General features: G+C 42.2%; 1 protein-coding gene across 1 annotated transcript in view; it reads left to right on the top strand.

The window, feature by feature from the left end:
* The window catches only part of Slc30a7 (solute carrier family 30 member 7), a 66,185-nt gene that overhangs the window by 38,429 nt on the left and 9,546 nt on the right, over window positions 1-18,210 (top strand). The window contains exons 9-10 of the mRNA XM_021195893.2: window positions 15,356-15,446; window positions 17,895-18,044. Coding sequence (XP_021051552.1) covers window positions 15,356-15,446; window positions 17,895-18,044 — 241 coding nt within the window. The remainder of the gene's footprint in view (window positions 1-15,355; window positions 15,447-17,894; window positions 18,045-18,210) is intronic.

Genomic DNA, 18,210 nt, shown 5'->3' with positions numbered 1-18,210 from the left:
TGGCATTCTCTAAAGCGACCGAAGAGTCACTGTTCATACATTCATGATTTGACCAGGACGCCAGCTTTGACAAACTATAATTGATTCCAATTATTTGTGCTTTATAATGACCAAAAATCACACATAGGAAACTACTCTATCTTCATATAGTCATATATAAGAGATTGTAGGCATTTTATCTTTTTTAGAAATGTTTTTAGGCGTTCCCTAACAATTTCCGTTGTGGTTTGCCTTTCAAGTGGCTACGTTTACTATTCTTTGGGCTGTGTGAGGCAGAAGAAAACAGTCTCTCAGAATTTTATCTGCTGCTTGTATAGGTTTTCATTTTGTGAAACTGAACGAATTGGACACTGATACCCAGGAGTTCCAGTGACTGGTCAATCTAACACCATTTTCCAACTAGCTTTCTGGGGAAAGGCAGGGCACACAAGGCGCCTGTTTACAGGTACTAAGCACTTCTCACCTGTGCTTCTAGAAAGTACTGGACCTGTGCTATTCTGGGGGAACTAAGAGGCCCTCACTCTGGTCATGTGTGTGTTTAGTGGTTCCTATGAAGAACCTGAGTTAGGAGACGTGGGCAGAGAGGATCTCTACAGATATTGAAAGAATCCAATAGCAGTGACTGGGGAATGCTGAAAGAAGAGCCTATTACGTAATGCTACCATGATTACATTATGTTATAATGTAACAAACGTGCAGCGGTTTTACTGAATCACCTGTTTTACATTCTGAGGACAGAACACTAATCCAGTCAGGTTTTGCCTTTGTCTATAAACCATAATGAGTATATTTAGAAATTTGTTACTTCAGCAAACTCCATTCTTATCCATTTTTCCCCTACTACACACATACACACAAGCATACGCACACACACAGGAGGGAGGGAGAGAGACAGAAACAGATCATAAATACCCCTCAATGGTTAGTGCATGTAAAAGCCAAGTATGAGTTAGCCACTTGAGGGCAGGGTTGTTTCCTAGGGGGGGGGTTCATAGATTCACAGTACAGGAGTGAGGTTTGTTCTCACTTGACGCTCACTGAGTTTCTCTTAAAGAACATTGGTGGCTTCGATGCCATTGCTTACCAAGTGTGTGTGTGTCACAAGTCCACCTAGAGCCCACTCCCCTTGCAGTATTTCCCGGGGTAAAATGGTTTTTTTCAAATAGCTGATTAGTACCTGAAGACACGAGCAGTTTGTAGGTTCAGAGTCACTTTACCTCCTCCTCAAGTGCTTCTTCTCTGCTGAGGGAAACACTGGGCCATGGATGTAAAATGATTCAGACGAAAAGAGACGAGTTTTGTGAGCTTCTCAGCAATTCGTTTGCTTTCAGCAACAGACACGTTGTATTGTTTCTTCTGTCTTAAAGTCAGATGTCACATGGATAAAGCTGCACGCCTACACACCCATGCACACACACATACACACCATGAAAAGAAAAGTATATGCGTCCTGGACCTGAAGTGTCACCCAGAGAAGGCCCGTGTGGTAAAGGCTTGGTCTTGCACAATTGGGAGATGGTGGAACCAGGTACAGCCTGGTGAGGGTCCTCAGGTCGCTGGGGTGTGTCCCTGAAGGAAGGGAGGAGTGAGACTCTGGCTCCTTCTCTTGTGTTTGCTCCTGGGCTCTATGAAGTAAGTGGATTTGCACTGTCATTCCTAGTCTGCCAGGAAGTGCTGCCCTGCCGTGGGCCTGAAAACAATGACTCTGCCTGTGACAACTGAGCCAGAGTGAACCTTTTCTCGTTATAGTTTGGTAGCTCGGTATATTTGTTACAGTAATGGAAAGTTGACTCACATAGTAAGGTAAGTGTTAACCTGCTGATTTTATTATGTAGACATTTCAGAAAGTTTTTAAACCTATGCGTACCTTACTGATGCTTCCAGAATAAATCTCTTAGGATCAAACTGCTGTTATCAGCCCCTTGCCTGGTTTTCAGGCTGTGGTTGTTTTCCATCATGGTTCCTGTGCAGAACCCCACACTTTAGCTCTTTATTTATGGCACAAGCACTTGGTTGCCTTCATGTGCCTTCAGTCATAGTGTCCTAATCTATGATCCCCTTCTTCTTCCTGTTTCCTGTCAGTCCTGAGGAGTCTCGAAAGCCCAGACTTCTGAAGCTCCCCCTGTTCCCAACTACTTACACCTCTGAATTTATCACCCCCATTTTCTAAAACAGCGGTGCTCTATGTAGCTGGGTGTCAGTCGATAGACGCATCATACAGTAGGACTCTCGGCCCGACACCGTGTACTTTGTTCACAGTAGTGTTTTGAATCCTAGCTGAGGATTGAGAGGCTGAGTTAGGGTTCTGCTCTGTCATCCATGAATGTGGATTTTGCTGTTGTTGTTGTTGCTTTGTAAGTTTCATGATTATGTGATTAAATGCCTTTTTACGGATTGTTGACACAGGATATACTTCCAGCATGCTATAAGCCAAGGCTAATAATGGAAAATAGGAATTGACATACTGTAGGTTGCTTTAAGAAGTAAAGTGAATTTTCAGAACCAGAGGGCAAAGATTACTAAATAACAAACAAATCTGACATTACAGTTTAAATGAAGCCAGCCAAGACTGTTTAGATGTGACCTGAGAGATGAAAGAATTGAGTCTTTGAGTTAGAAGCTGTATTAAAACCTTTCAAGCTCTGTGTATAAATAACATTGCAAGAAGTAGAGTTTTACTGTTATTTTAACAAGAAGTCTCACTCTTCCCTCAAGAGTGATGCATTTGTTTTTTTGGTCAGGATTTGTCAGATAAAGGAGGGGAGGTCATTAATGATATATAAATGCATATATATATATATATATATGCATATATATATAATATACATACATACATTGTCTTAGTCAGGGTCTCTATTCCTGCACAAACATCATGACCAAGAAGCAATTTGGGGAGGAAAGGGTTTATTCAGCTTACATTTCCATACTATTGTTGATCACCAAAGGATACAGGACTGGAACTCAAGTAGGTCAGAAAGCAGGATCTCATGGGGGCATTTCCCCAACTAAAGCTCCTTTCTCTGTGATAACTCCAGCTGTGTCAAGTTGACACAAAGCTAGCCAGTACATACATGCATATATATATATATATATATATATATATATATATATCCAAATCCAGACAACCACTGTTCATTCATGAGTCATTATAAAGAAAGCATAAAACTGTACCTTACTTTCATTGCTTTTATTAAAAGATTTAAAAGGTTTATAAGATGCCACTATTTCATATTTCCCCTTTTCCTACCCCAAAGATTAGAAATCCTGGCATAGCTCTCTACAGTCTTGTTTGGATAAATGAGATCTGTCTTTGTGAAGCGGCTAAAGCCTTACACGTGAAATAGGAAGGGGGCTGTGGGGAACAGCTGACTACACAGATTGTCCCAGGCTGGACGGTTACCTCACAGTTTCCATGATCAGTATTCTGGGCATAGCCCAGCTGCCTTCTCTGCTCAGGCCTCACAAAGCTGTAACTAATGTGTTGGCTGGAGCTAAAGCCTCCTCTGAGGCTCAGGGTCAGCTTGCAAGCTTATGTGGTTGTCAGCAGAAATCCTGAGTGTGCAGCTGTTGAGGGCATGGTGGCTTACTTCTTCAAAATCGGCAGGGGAGTAGCTGACCTCAACCAACACTTTAGACCCAAGGGCTTGGCTCTGATCAAATCAGGCATACCCTGGGTTTTTCCTTGATGAACTAAAAATCAACTTATTTGAACCTTAAAATACATCTTAAATTCACTTTGCCTTAGTTGTACTCCATTGCATTGAAGTGAGCCACAGGTTTTCCACACGTTTGAGAATGGGGGATTATATATCTAAGTGACTCAGTAAGGGTTACTTTAAGGTATGTGACTCATACTTTTTCTTTCTCTTTTGTTTTCTTTCTTTTTTTTTTTTTTTGGTTTTTCGAGACAGGGTTTCTCTGTGTAGCCCTGGCTGCCCTGGAACTCACTTTGTAGACCAGGCTGGCCTCAAACTCAGAAATCCGCCTACCTCTGCCTCCCGAGTGCTGGGATTAAAGGTGTGCGCCACCACGCCTGGCAGCTTCTGTTTTCTAAATGTCCAGCCCCACACTTAGAAAAGAGCTAGGGTTTGTCAGTGAGGATGAGTGGCTGGTGAATGGCTGAGTAGGTGAAAGAGCAGAAAAGTGCAGTGCAGGTCCCAAGTGCTTCCTTGGGCTCTCGGGCTGCTTTCTGTCTTCCACTGAGTGTTCTTGTGCAGGGTGTGCACTGTCTCCAGATGTTTTCTTGTTACACAGTGGTGTGATTCTGGTTCCCTAAAATAAATCGATGGAATGGCATCAGTGTTTGTCAAAACCACCAGAAATGATGGGCAAATCCATCCCTGGAGGCTTTGTAGTTTGTAAAATGATTTTCAAGCTACAGGAGTTATGAATTCTCTGATATTTATTCAGTTGCAGATTTATTATAATTTAGAACATTCAGTGCTATTTTCAAAAAGTCCTCTGGAAATCATGTACAATTTGTGTTCATTCTAAGAGTGCAAAGATAATTCAGTAAGTATTACAGAGTTTATGCATATTATTTGTCATATTAAACAATGGAGAGAGAAAACCATGAGATCAGTGCCAGAGATGCCAAAGAGACATTTGGACAAATACAATGGCCCTTAGTTGCTTCTTTCCTCCCTTTCCCCCTTCCCTCCCTTCCTTCCTTCCTTCCTTCCTTCCTTCCTTCCTTCCTTCCTTCCTTCCTTCCTTCCTTCCTTCCTTCCTTCCGTCTCTGGAGAAGAGTTAATAAAAATTGATTGTAAGGTAGGTAAGGGAAAACAAGGAAACCTGTAGTCTTTATAACTAAAAGTGATGTGCCTGAAAAAGCAGATTGACTTGGGCTTCAGACCAGTGAGTCCAGAAACAGATGCATTTTCTGTGGAAGTGCAGTATCATTGATCAGGGGTAAAAGATGCCTTTCAATAATAAGAAGCCATGGCTGAGTGACTTAGCCGCATGAGAGTACTAGTGATGGCTGTGACGCAAACTGAGAAGGAAATGGTGGATGAGGTAAGCCCTATGGGGGATGGCGGACAAGATGCTCAGCTGGAAAAGGCTCTTCCCCACCAAGCTTGAGGACCTGGTGAAAGAAGAAAACCAACTCGTATAAGTTGTCCTGTGACCACCATGTACACTTTGTGACACCTGGGCAACCACACACATGCACTCAGAATAAATAAATTATATGTAATAAAATTAATAAATAAGAATTTGGCATAGGGAAAAGCATAAAAGGAAGTTCAAAAGGCGTAATCAACTTAGATAAATATGACTAGTACAGAGACAGCCTCTAAGAGTCAAAGTTAAACTAGAAGCCATGTAGCTCAGTGGTAGAGTACTTGCTTCATAAATATGAGGCCCTGGGTTTAATCTCCAGTATGCCAGAACAAAACTGTAAAAGACTAACAGAATGGAAAAATAGGCAGAAATATAAGTTTATTTAGTTCACAGAAAAGATATGCTACAAATGATATGTCTATACACATATTCATGTGTATAACATTCATGTGAGTTTGGATGCATGTACATATGTACCCTTGCATGTGCAAGGGTAGTTGGCAACCCTGTTTTTTCTTAGACACATGTCTGGATAGGCTAAACCAACTGTCCTGCAAGCTCCCCAGAAATATGTCTGTCTCTGCCTCCTTGGCCTTGGAGCTGCAGGTGTGCACCATTACATCTGCCTTTTATTGTTCAGGACCTGGGAATTGAACTCAGGTCTAAGGCTTGCCCTATAGACAGTGACCTACCTCCTCAGCTTACAAATGACTTATAAAAGTAGTTCAGTCTCACTCATAAAACAGCAACAATAACCACAACAAAGGCAGATTCAAACTGCAATAAAACAGCATGTCTTACTGATCAGGATACATTTCCAATCTTGTAGTAACAATATGGGCAGAGTAGGCCTTTTAATATACTGACGATAGGAATAAGAATTGTCTCTGTAGAGAGAAATGTTAAGATACTGGCATTTGTGAACAACCAGTTCTCCACCTAAAGACAGATCCCACAGATAAGTTGGCAAAAACATAAAAAGATATACTCATGAGATTATTCTTGTGGCTGTTTGTTTCTAAGCAAAATATTGGAAATTGCACCACTATTCGTCAGTAAGGAAGCTGTGTGCAAGGGAGCTCTAAAAAAGAACATGGATGGTGTCTGGTGATGTGGTATGGTTTCCAAGATACAGCCTTCTGAGAACCAGATAGTCCCTAAAAAGCACTATTTCCATGAGAGATGTATAGCATACATTCTATAAGAGCTCTGCAGTCATTTATATGAAAAAGAAAATATCTACATATTTTGTGAAAAGAAACACTGAAGGGGAAAAAAAACCACAAACCAAGTAAATATAGCTACCCTAGGAAGACAGAAGGGAAGATATTTGAAATGAGACTTTACATTTTAGTATCATCTCTTTCTATACATTTTAATATTATTTTTGTACATTTGTGTAGTATGTGAAGTATGTGTACCACTGTGTGAATGTGGCGGTCAGATGAAAACTCTGTGAAAACAGTTTTTATGTTGGTATCAGAAATCAGACTTATTTCACCAGGCTTGCAAGCAAAATGCCTTTACCTTCTGAGGATCTTGGTGGCTCCTTGATGTCTCTTTGACTAGAGAATCGTCAATAGTTTTAGCCTTTGAAAATAAACACAGTTTAAAAGGTGGGAAGCATGGTCTTCCTTTACTTGCTGCAAGAAGCAAAGGATGGCCTTTAGGTCTTCAGTTTTAATGGTTTTTTACTCATCTATGTGCAGCTTAAGAGTCTCTGCTGCTCGGTGCAGTCTGCATCAAGCTTACTTTGTTCTTTTGCTTAATTAGTCCTTTAAAAACATGGTTTCGTTTGCATGTCCGCAACCCCTCAGCATTTCTGGGACCCAGCATCCAGTGAGGTACACCAGTTAGAAACCCACCTCGAGGTTCTCTGTCACACACACTCGGGAGAATTAAACATAGATTGCTTTGCTTCTGACTTCGTATGTGAGCCTTACTTCTAGCAAACGTGCAGTCTCTCAAGTCGGCACCGAGCAGTTGAGGGTCAAAGGTCATTTTCTGATCAGTTTCGAGGTGTGAGGATGTCCCTCATTGCTATTACTGCCACAGTCTTCGGTCCTCTGGGTGTCTTCTGCTCTTCAAGGCCTCCAAGCTGCTTCATTTCTTCCAGTAGTCCAGGCCTCACAGGCATCTGAAAGTCAATGTCTTTTCTGTAGGTGCCAACTCGAAAGCCATCTCTATGACTCCGTTCCAGATAGTATCTCAGACCCATTAAGAGCACTTCATGTGGGGCCTGCCTCAATCCTTTCCTATTGACAGTGACCTTAACAATCTACTTTGCCTCTCACAGTTTTTCATCTTTGAAGTAGAAGTGATTATAACTGCCTTGTAATTTGTTGTGTGCTATTCAAATGGGTTTGAACCTGCCAATTAGGACATTGTTAATGGTCTGCCTTGCCTACAAAAGAAGGCTGTTGGGAAGCTTGACAGCAACTCCTTTGAGATTTGCATTCCCTACTACTGTGGTGTGCTCTTTTTCCTGTTAACTGACTCCAGTGAGCTCCTGACCAAATGGAAGGGAGAGCCAGAGGGGAGCCATTACTTGTTGGCATTGACCGGGTGCCTTTGGGTTTCACTCGTTTCAATATATTTGTCTCCTGATGTTTAACACATATAGTTGGAATTTATTCTTACCTCTTCTTGTAAAGCTATGTGCCTTTTTGTTTCTTTTATTGATTGTGTTGTCTCTTTGCATTTTTAGATTTCCTTTTAATTATATTGATGATTTGATGACATGACTCTTAGTTTCTTATTCAGTAAAATGAAGGAAACCTATTTTATTAGGAGAACCAGGTAGGGTCTGTAGAGCTGGCTCACTAGTTAAGAGCACTTGTTGCTGTTTCAGAGGACTCTGGTTTCATTCTAGTTTCCATATGGTGGCTTACAGCCAAGGGATCTGGTACCCTTTTAGAGCCCTGGGCACCAAGCAGAAATGTAGTGCACATGCATACATGCAGGAAAAATACACATTCACATAAAAATAAGATAAGTAAGTCTAAAATAAACCCAACTTTTTAAAATAACATAACAAGTTGAAGCTGGACATTGTAATCTCAATTTTTAGGAGGTGGAGAGACTAGTGGGATCCTGTTCGGGGTCATTCTCAGCCGCATAAGGATTCCCAGGGCACCCTTCACTACTTGAGACTGTTTCCGATACACAAACCAAAACAAAGACAATAAATTGAATGTAAAAGATCTGAAAGTGCTGACCATCTAAGTAGAATTGTTTCTCACTGTGTGTAAGCACAGAATAAAATGCCAGTTGCCTCTCTGTTATTAGAGGTTCTTTTTGTGAGAACTGCAGAATTGGGGCACTTGACTCTTATTTTAAAGAGTTCAGTGTCATATAAATAAAAGATATCCTGTATTCCAAGTAATCCCCACTACCAACTGACTTTTTTTTAATCTCGTGTGTCTGTCTTGCATATGTTTACGTATGATGTATGTGTCTATGTGTGTGTGATATGTATAAAGGCAGGGGAACACTACTGTACATGCATATGAGGGTCAGAGAGCAACCTCCTATATTGATCCTTGCCTTTCAGCTTGTTTGGGCTTGGGTGTCTTTGTTGTTCGCCCCTGAACATTGCACACCAGCTGTCCCACAAGCTTCTGGAGACTCTCCTGTCTCCGCCTCCCATCTTGTCTCAGGTTCACTGGTGCTACAGATGTACTCTGTGTGGTTTCTGGTGATTCAAACAAAAGTCCTCACACTTGCATGTCATCTGCTTTACTCACTGAATCATCTCCCCAGCCCGCATTTGGATCTTTAATGGATAATACATTCAATGTGTTATTCATTCAATTAATGTGTTATCTATTCACTGTAATTAGATAGGTGCTAAGTGTGTCCTGTGTTCCGATCACTATGCCAGGGGCTGGGGATAAAGTGAGTATAACTTGATGCTAGGATACCTAACTGTGAAGAGAAGCTTCAAGCAGTTCCAATGCTTGAGTCTTGGCTCTGGGTCGCTAACAACCTCTTACCCAGCTGTAACAAACCACAGTTGTTTCTCCTTTCTGAGTTGGTTTTTCCATATGTAAAAGGAGAGTTGGGTCTCAGTGACCCCCAGAGTTGTGCCTTCAATTGAAATGCTGTGATCCCGAGTTACTTTGGGCTGTTGTGAGGGATGAAATTAGACAATTTTTATGAAATCACTTTAAAAACAATTAAGTGTTATATAAACAAAAGATATTATACTTTACTAATTTGATGTTCTAAGCTGATATTTTTCATTCCAAAAAGCAAACACATGAAGTGTTATAACTATGTCCCAGATACTTAAGGAAAAGAACAAACCTCTTCATGACTGTAAGGGTTCCATAGTGTCTGTTACTGACTCATTACTGGGTAAGAAACACTCACTGTACTGGGCACTGATTTAGATCACATGTTCCAGGAGGTTAGTATAGTTATACATGAGCCACATTTCCAGTTGGGATCATTTTGAGGGATCTGTTCTCTACTGGGTTTATAAAATTCTAGATTAATAGTAATCACCCATAACCATGGGTTGATTGTATTTGTTTAGATACAACCACATGTCTAAATGTACCTACCTATTAGAGACTGAATGTCTTTCTCTTCTTTTGTCCATTAAAAGCTTTTGCGTGTGGCTAGAGAGAGGGCTCATTAGGTAAGAGGGCTTGCTGTTCTTGCAGAGGTCCCAACACCTCTAACTCCAGTTCCAGGGAATCCAATACTCTCCCTTCCATTTCCTCTCCTTCCCCCCCCTTCCCCTCCCCTTCCTTTCCTCTTTTTCTCTCTTTATTTTCCCCTCCCTCTCTCCCTGTCTGTCTGTCTGTCTGTCTGTCTGTCTGTCTGTCTGTCTGTCTGAGACAGGGTCTCACTATGTAGATCAGGCAGGCCTTGGACTCAGAGATACACCTGCCTCTGCTTGCCAAGCACTGAGATCAAAAGTGTGCACTACCACACCATTGTGTTTCATTTATTGTTGGATATTTGTTCTCAGACTTAATTACTTTAAAAACTCTGAAGTTTTTTATAAGTATGATTGTTCTCCTCAGGTTTTCATAATGTATATATGTTTTTAAAAGGCTTAAAGATGTCAATTTTTATTTTTTTAAGCGTGTGAGTGTTTGCCTACACTTGGGTATGTATATGTTTTATGTGTATGCCTCGTACCCAAGGAGACAAGAAGAAGGCATTTGATGCTCTAGAGTTATCATGAGAGGGTTGTGAACCGCAGTGTGAGTGCTAGGAATTGGTGTGGTCTTCTACAGGAGCACCAAGTGCTCTTAACCTGAGCCATTGCTCCAGTCCCACTAAATTGTTTTTATTTATATGTATGTCAGTGTGTCTGTATGCATATGCACATCTATGTAAGTGTCCATGGAGCCCAGAAGTGGGCATCAAATCCCCCTGGAACTACAACTATAGGCAGTTATTAGCGGATGTGGCTGCTGGGAACTGGTTCTATTCATTCTGCATGAGCAGCGAGTGTTCTTAATGGCCGAGTCATCTCACCAACCCTGATACTTAGTTTCCTTTATTTATAGTTACTGCTAGTTTATTTAATTTACTTTTGGAGTGTGGTGGAAATCTTTCCCAAAAAGCTGTATCTGAAGTAAAACTTGAATTTTTCATTGCAAATTACTTTCAGCAAAGAGAAAATGTTGCTCATTTAACCTATTAAAAGGCTTTGAAATTAATTTCATGTTTATTGTATGATTATAGAATTAGGTTCAGCTTTTGAAAAATGAAACCATTACTTTGTAATACGGTAAATTCATGCCTAATGAGTCATCATCTCTTTTCAGTTATGATAGGAAAGGAGAGTTCCATTGTGAAAGCCAGAATGGAGTTAGTCAACCAGAAGCCAGCCTCTAATTGTTTCCAAATGCTTACTTTAACTTTCCCTGTAGGGTTTGGATGCAGCTCTAATTCTTAGCTCAGTCAGGAATTTGCTAAGCTTGTCTTTTCCTCCATATCCTTTCATTATGGCTAGATAGAGCCATGCTAAAATCCGTTTTATGGTTCCCCGTTATGATAGTTAATCAGAAAAATATGGGCAGAAACTCCTGAGCTAAACACAATTTTAAATGGCAAAAGCTGGCATTGCTACATACTTTTTTTTTTTTTTAAACATCTTATGGACTTTGAAAATGACCTTGGTTCTGAATTGCATCTCCCTCTGTGAGTGAGCAGGCGGTTTCCCAGAGCAGTTGGGTGCCCAACCACAGCTGACATTCTGACACCATTCAGGTCATTGTTAGGAAAACCATGCGGCATATTGTGTGCTGCAATCAGGGTTTTGCTGGGATGTACTGGCCGATCCAGTTTTCTTAGAAGAGCCAAACAGGGAAGGTAATGGTTACCCCTGTAAGTAGGTAAAGCCTTTTCTGACTCACCCTTTCCTTTTCTTGAGAAATGAAGACCTACGGAAGAGAACAAAAAGTATGGATTAAATGTACTGTAGCCACTTCATTTCTTTGCCAGACTCCTTTATTTTACCCAAGAAGTCTTCATCGATTTCTTAATAGTGTGTACAGTAGATAGAAACAAGTGTTGCTTTTCAGCGTAGGTGCCAGGATTCTTCACTATCAAACTCATTATTTCCTCTCTAGTTGGTTTCATTCCCAGCCTTCTCTGCCCTACGGAAGGCCTGGAGCAGCCTGCGTTGTTTTGTAGGACGGCCTTGTATTTGTATTTTCTTCCTTCTGGGACACATGTTCTAATGGAGATACCTTTCCAGTTCCCATGGGTTTCACTTTCTCAGCCTTTACTGTCTGCACGAGTGCTTTTTCTCTGTTAATAATTTCATGTGTTCTAAAAGGGTTAGTAAGTTGTCCTGACCTAAAATGTACTCTTTTTAATTATGTTTAGTGGAATTAGCTGTAAATAAGGTTCCATAAACATTTATATATCAAACACTGAAATTCTGGGGACACAAACACAAGTCATAATCCATAAAGTACTCAGTATATATACATATATACATATACATACATATATACATATATATATACACACATATAAATAACATGTATACATATATATACTGAGAAGTATTCTATGGATTATGATTTATGTATGTATGTGTATGTAATATGTATGTGATATATATATACATATATATATATATATCATACACACACAACAACTTGATGATTTTGCAATATAATAATTCTGTAGATCCCATTAATTTTTCCCCTCTTTTTTGAGACAGTGTTTCTCCATCCCATGTTGGCCAGAGCCTTAGAGTGTGGGGATTGCAGGTCTGAGTCCCACGCCCCACATCATCCATGCTTTATAGGAGCAGAGAGTGGACATCTCATCATTCAGAGGACAGTTAGTAATCAGGAAATATACCCCAAAGGAAGGCAGAGTTGAGGTTTAAGGAAATGCTAGAAGTGGAACAAAAGGCCCACTTAAGAATGTTCTAGGCAGAGATTATAGTATTAGCCAAAGCTTGAAAGAAATGAACAGCACAGGGTCAAGTACAGCATTTTTGAAAAACTGAAAAATTGTGGAGCAGGGATTGAGAGGAAGGAAAGGTAGAGGGGATTAGAGACCTCCTTCCTCTACCCCCCAAATAGTACCACATTAGAGAGCTTACATTTCATCCCTTAGGAAGTGGAGAGCTTTGGCCCAGCCTTTAGTAGGGAACAGATAGGATCAGTGCTTGTTTTACATGGGTTAGCCTCAGAGCTCTATAGAAAGCTCTGTAGATTCAAACACAGATCCCACAGAAACCTAGGAGCGAGTATACATTATTATCATTCAGTCTCTGTAGCTCAGGAGGCTGTGGGCATGGCTGACAGAGTTCTCACAAGGCAGCAATCAAGTTGTCAGTCCAGGCCGCAGTCACTGCAGGGTCAAGCTGAGGAAGAAGCCACTTGTGGACTCCCTCGAGCAGTGGGTCTGATGGACTGGATTCTGGTTGCTCTGCAGGTGTCCCTTCTTCTCTTGCCCAATGGGCCTCTTATACAGGAGCTCACAGTATGGCAGCTGTGAGCCAGCGAGAGAGAGAGAGAGAGAGAGAGAGAGAGAGAGAGAGAGAGAGAGAGAGAGAGAGANAGCTAGGTCAGAGGCCAGAGTATGGAAGCTGATCAGGAAACAGCACTTCACCACTTGTCCAACCCAGTGCCTGCCAGTGCTAAGTTGTTAGGTCTCTGCCTAACCCATACAGTTCACTTCACTCTAAAGACACATGGGAACATGAATCTCCAGGGCTTGGGAGCCATCTTTGAAGCTGCCTACCAAGTGGACATGAAGGCTGTGAGATTAGATCCCAGGAACACTTAGGAGGCTAATGTAATCCAGATGAAGGATCTGGCAATCACTGTGGCTGTGGAGCAGATGGCCTAGGTAACAAGTGTCAGGGCAGCGACTTCATTCACAGACACAAAGGCTAAGCAGGTTAAGAAGGAGTCACAGGGGTTGGGCATGGTGGCGCATGCCTTTAATCCCAGCACTCGGGAGGCAGAGGCAGGCGGATTTCTGAGTTTGAGGCCAGCCAGGGCTACACAGAGAAACCCTGTCTCGAAAAACCAAAAAAAAAAAAAAAAAAAAAAAAGAAGGGGTCACAGGTGATGTGTAAGTCCTGGTTCTTATTGCTATCTTACTAAACAAATGTTTTTGACTCCTGTCCATGTTGAAATTGTCGTCCTTACTGCCACCTTGCCTCCATCCTTTAGTAATCTAGCCTTGCCCTCAACCTGGCTGTCATGGTGTCTCACTCTACTGTAAGATACCAGTTGCTTCTGCCTGTTTAGCTCTCCTTCTGTCTTTGTTCCCATTGCTATTCTTCTTTAGTCAAGAACCAGTCTATACTTAAAAGTTGGAAACAGACTTCTAATTCTTTTTCTGTACCCTTTCCTTTGATCTAGATCCTAAAATGCCTGGTATCTGTATCTTTCAGTCATTCAGCCAGCACTTATCATGGGCACACTGGGTGACCAGCACTTTACTAGGCCTCCTTGGGAATATGATGGTGAGCAAGCCAATGCCCTGTCCTTTTGGTCCGCATTAGTACGCATTAGTAGTTCCTCTTCCTTCTCACCTGGCAAAGATGCCACGAATCCTTTAGGCACCGTTGTGAATGTGATGGTGAGCCCCTGTTCCTTTTGGTCCACATTAGTGTTCCTTTTTCTCATGTCTCAGAGACAGCATGAATCAATCCTTAAGGCACAGTTCCACTTTGACTCTTCTGTGAGGTGCTGAGGGATCCCAGGCATGAATTCCCGAAGTCCCCTCCTGTAGCTGTTCCCAAGAGGATTCTATATTTGACATTTAGAGATTGCATAAGACTAAAAGTGTACAGTGGCTTCAGTTGTGAAAGGCACTGAAGCTGTTTCTGACCTCTCCCCTCAGTCTATAGCCAACAGCTGAGCAGAGTGTCACCCTCGGGCTTCCTGGAATCACCTGCAGAGCTCTGCAGACCTTTAGCCATGGACCTTCCTTAGGTATTCTGATGTCAGGCTGTTAAAGCTGAGAGCACATTGGCTTCTACGTGAATCTTGTATCTAGCTGGATTCCGTGGTCACTGCACTAGCCACCACCCTAACCACTGGACTGCTAACAGCTTGTGTACACCACCATCCAAATAGCCTAAAGCAGTAATTCGAGCATTAGGTGGCAATCTCCTGGGCCAGCCTTTGCACTCCATTCCTAGAGGTGCCCTCACTCATCTGTGGGAGTAAACGGCCTACTCTCAATGTTAAAGAATGAATCTGTGGCGTACAGGGCTGGGGGATGGGCTCCATGGTTATGAGCACTTGCTCGTGCAGAGGACCAGGATGTAGTGCCCAGCTCCTTTAGTAGATAACTGAAAACTCACAGCCTAGAGGATCTGAAGCCCTCGCCATACTTCTGGGTACCCAGAGCACAGGCACATGGATACACCACACACGCGCGCACACACACACACACACACACACACACACACACGTATGCGCATGCACACACAAACACACATGTACATACACACATGCGCGCGTGCGTGCATACACACACACACACACACACACACGCGCATGCATGTACAGACACACACACACATACTTTTTAGAACTATGACTGGTAAATAACTAGATTAAGGAACAGTAGATGGATCAACAGCTATATTAATAGACATAGTCTCTCTGGCTCCTTTGCTTTAATAGCTTACTGATTCTGTGAGAAATGTAGAACAAAGACCAGTTGATTATTGTTTCCTGAAATTCTAAATAATTGTATTCTGTTCTTTAAAGAAGTATATTATCATCTTGCACACAAAGATTGTTAAAATGTGGCTTATTAAAGTTTTTTCTCCCCTTAGTGTTATTCCACTTTTAAGAGAGTCTATTGGAATATTAATGCAAAGAACTCCTCCCTCGTTGGAAAATACGCTTCCCCAGTGCTATCAGAGGGTAAGTTGCACAAAGCATTGGATTATATGTTTTTTTTTTCCAAACTGTTAGGGTTTCATCTTTCATAAATTTGGGTAGCATGTGAATATAATTTAATCTTTCTTTCAAGATTGCATGGTGACCATGAGTGTCATTTGTATATGTCCAAGTGAATTCATTAGAAAATATTTAACTTTACTAAAGGAAATGTATACACTGTCTTCATCTAGAAATTGAGCTATTAAAAGCATAGAGTATGGGTAACAGATGAAATGAGTCTATATTCAGCCGTCGTAGTCAGTGTTTTGTTGCTGTAAAGAAACACCGTGAGGAAAGCGACTCTTATAAATGAAGAGTTTATTTAACTGGGGCTTGTTTCCTGTTTCACAGGGTTATTGTCTGTTATTGTTATAGTAAGGAGCATGGTGGCATGCAGGTGGGCATAGCACTGGAACAGTAGTTGAGATCTACATCCTGTACAGACAGACAGACAGACAGACAGACACACACACACAGTTTAAAACCTCAAAGCCAACCCCCAGAGACAGCCTTCTTCCAACAATGCCATACCTCCTCCAACAAGGCCTCATCTCCTAATCAATCACACACTCTCTGGTAACTAAGCATTCATCTATATGGGCCTATACACACCTATATATGAGCCTCTGGGGACCATTCTCAATCAAACTGTTATATCAATGTAATTAAAAATATGTATTTTATTTATGTGTATGTGTGTGTGTGTCCATGTATGTATGCCACCTGTGTGGGGGTACTGTTGAGCACAGGTCAGAGCCCCCGGAGCTAGAGTCACAGGGAATTGTGAGCTGCCTGATGTGGGTGCTGGGAACTCAGCTCCAGTTCTCTGAAGAGCTACGAGTGGTCTTAACCGAGAGCCTTCTCTCCAGCCTTCTGGATGGTTTTTGTTGGTTATGTTATATTTGTTCTGTCTTTCTGGCATCCACTGTGTATCAGATTCTCTTGCACAGTACTGAAGACATGGTGGTGCTCACAGCCTGGCTGGGACAAAGTCAATGTTAGGTGCTGTTGGTGGTGAGCAAGTGTCAGGGATGCGGTAAGAGACGAAATGAGAGTGAGGTCGATGTGGACGGCTGTTGGACTCAGCAAGGAAGCCATAGCCAAGGAAACGGAAACCCTGAGGACCAGAAGTGTCCAGCCATGTACAAATCCTCAAATCCCCGAGAAGAATGTTCCAGGCAAAAAGAAAACGGCTAATATGAGGCAGCTATGGCTGGAACTAATTTAGTGTATCTGGAGAACAGCAAAGCAGGTTGTGTGACTGCAGCATGATAAAGGGAAAGTGATTGGACGGTTGGAGAGGAGGCGGGGCCAGATGTTCAGAGGGCTCAGACTCCATCCCTCCCACTCAGTGGGAAGCTCTGGAACGCAGTGATTCCTGTGCTTTAACATGACTGTCCTATGTAACGTGACTGTCCTAGGTGGAGAACACGTTTTGGGAAAAGCTGCCTGAGACGACTGTCCTTGGCAGCAAGCTGGAGGCAATAGACATTTGGAGTGTAGTTTTGGAGGTGGCTTGCATTAGTGAAGGGGAAGGGTGTTGGCTCACAGGTTGCTATATAGAATGCTGTTGAGGTATGCTCAGCTGCGGAGGCTGAGACTACGGAGGAAAGTGTACTCCGAAGTAAGATTCTGTTTGAAATGTATTAAAATTGAAGTACTAAACAGGCATTTAGGGAGAATGCCAGCCAAGTAGCCCACTGGGAATGGTGGGCACTGATGAGAACCGGTGATGTAGCTCCGGGGTAGAGTGCCAGCCATCGGGGTAGACCGCTAGCCAGCGGGGTAGAGCGCTAGCCAGCAAGTGCAGGGCCCGGGTTGGGCTCTCAGGGCGTGGGGCTGAGCGTGGAAGAGCGTCTGCAGCATTGAGATGGCTGAGGACAGTGGCAGAGGACATGTCTGTTCTCTCAGCTCTGTGTTCACCTCCAGATCCAGAGCACAGGGCGAAGAGCCAGAACCAGAGTTTGTGGAGCTGAAAAATAACTGTTTCTTCCATGTACAAAAATGTGTCCATTTTGTGTCTGTATTCAAAATTGTGTCTTTATGATAGACAGACAGACAGACAGATCAAATGTCCCTCTAGCCTCTTAATCTTTTCTCCAGGAGCTTTTTCTGTGTAATGAGTTCTCATTTCCAAGCATGTGTTGATTTCCGTCCTTTTCCCTCCCCTCACTTCTATGGCCTAGTTTATCCTTTTTTTCTAGCTCCATAGCTTGCCTGTACTGTTCTGATTGACGTGTTGACTTCTGATAAGTGTTCATTCATTCTCTGACCTTAACCTGTCTCAGGGTCACCTGGAACACACTGAGTACTTCATAGGCATTTGTCTTTCTAAGTAGGTGGTTGAGTCCACCTTTCTGTCTCCCTTCATAATCATATTTGGGTGGGAGGCGGCTTGTTCTAGATGCTGATGTCTGCCTGGTGTTTCAGGTGCAACAGTTACAAGGAGTTTACAACTTGCAAGAACAGCACTTCTGGACACTCTGTTCTGATGTTTACGTGGGAACCTTGAAGCTCGTAGTAGCCCCTGATGCTGACGCCAGGTGGATCTTAAGCCAAACACATAATATTTTTACTCAGGTATGACTTGTTACAAATCTCTTTTAAGAAATGCATATTTCCTGTATCTTGCTAACTTTAAAAATCCTATATTTAACATATCAAATATAGAAGCTACTAAAGTAAAGGAGGAAATGCTCTCTATCAGAGCCAAACTTAGACTATTTTCCTCCTCCTCCTCCTCCTC

Source organism: Mus pahari, chromosome 4 (genome assembly GCF_900095145.1).
Source record: "Mus pahari chromosome 4, PAHARI_EIJ_v1.1, whole genome shotgun sequence".
Classification (NCBI taxonomy): Eukaryota; Metazoa; Chordata; class Mammalia; order Rodentia; family Muridae; genus Mus; species Mus pahari.
The sequence above is the reverse complement of the archived record's forward strand: the minus strand, read 5'-3'. Positions and strand labels throughout refer to the sequence as shown.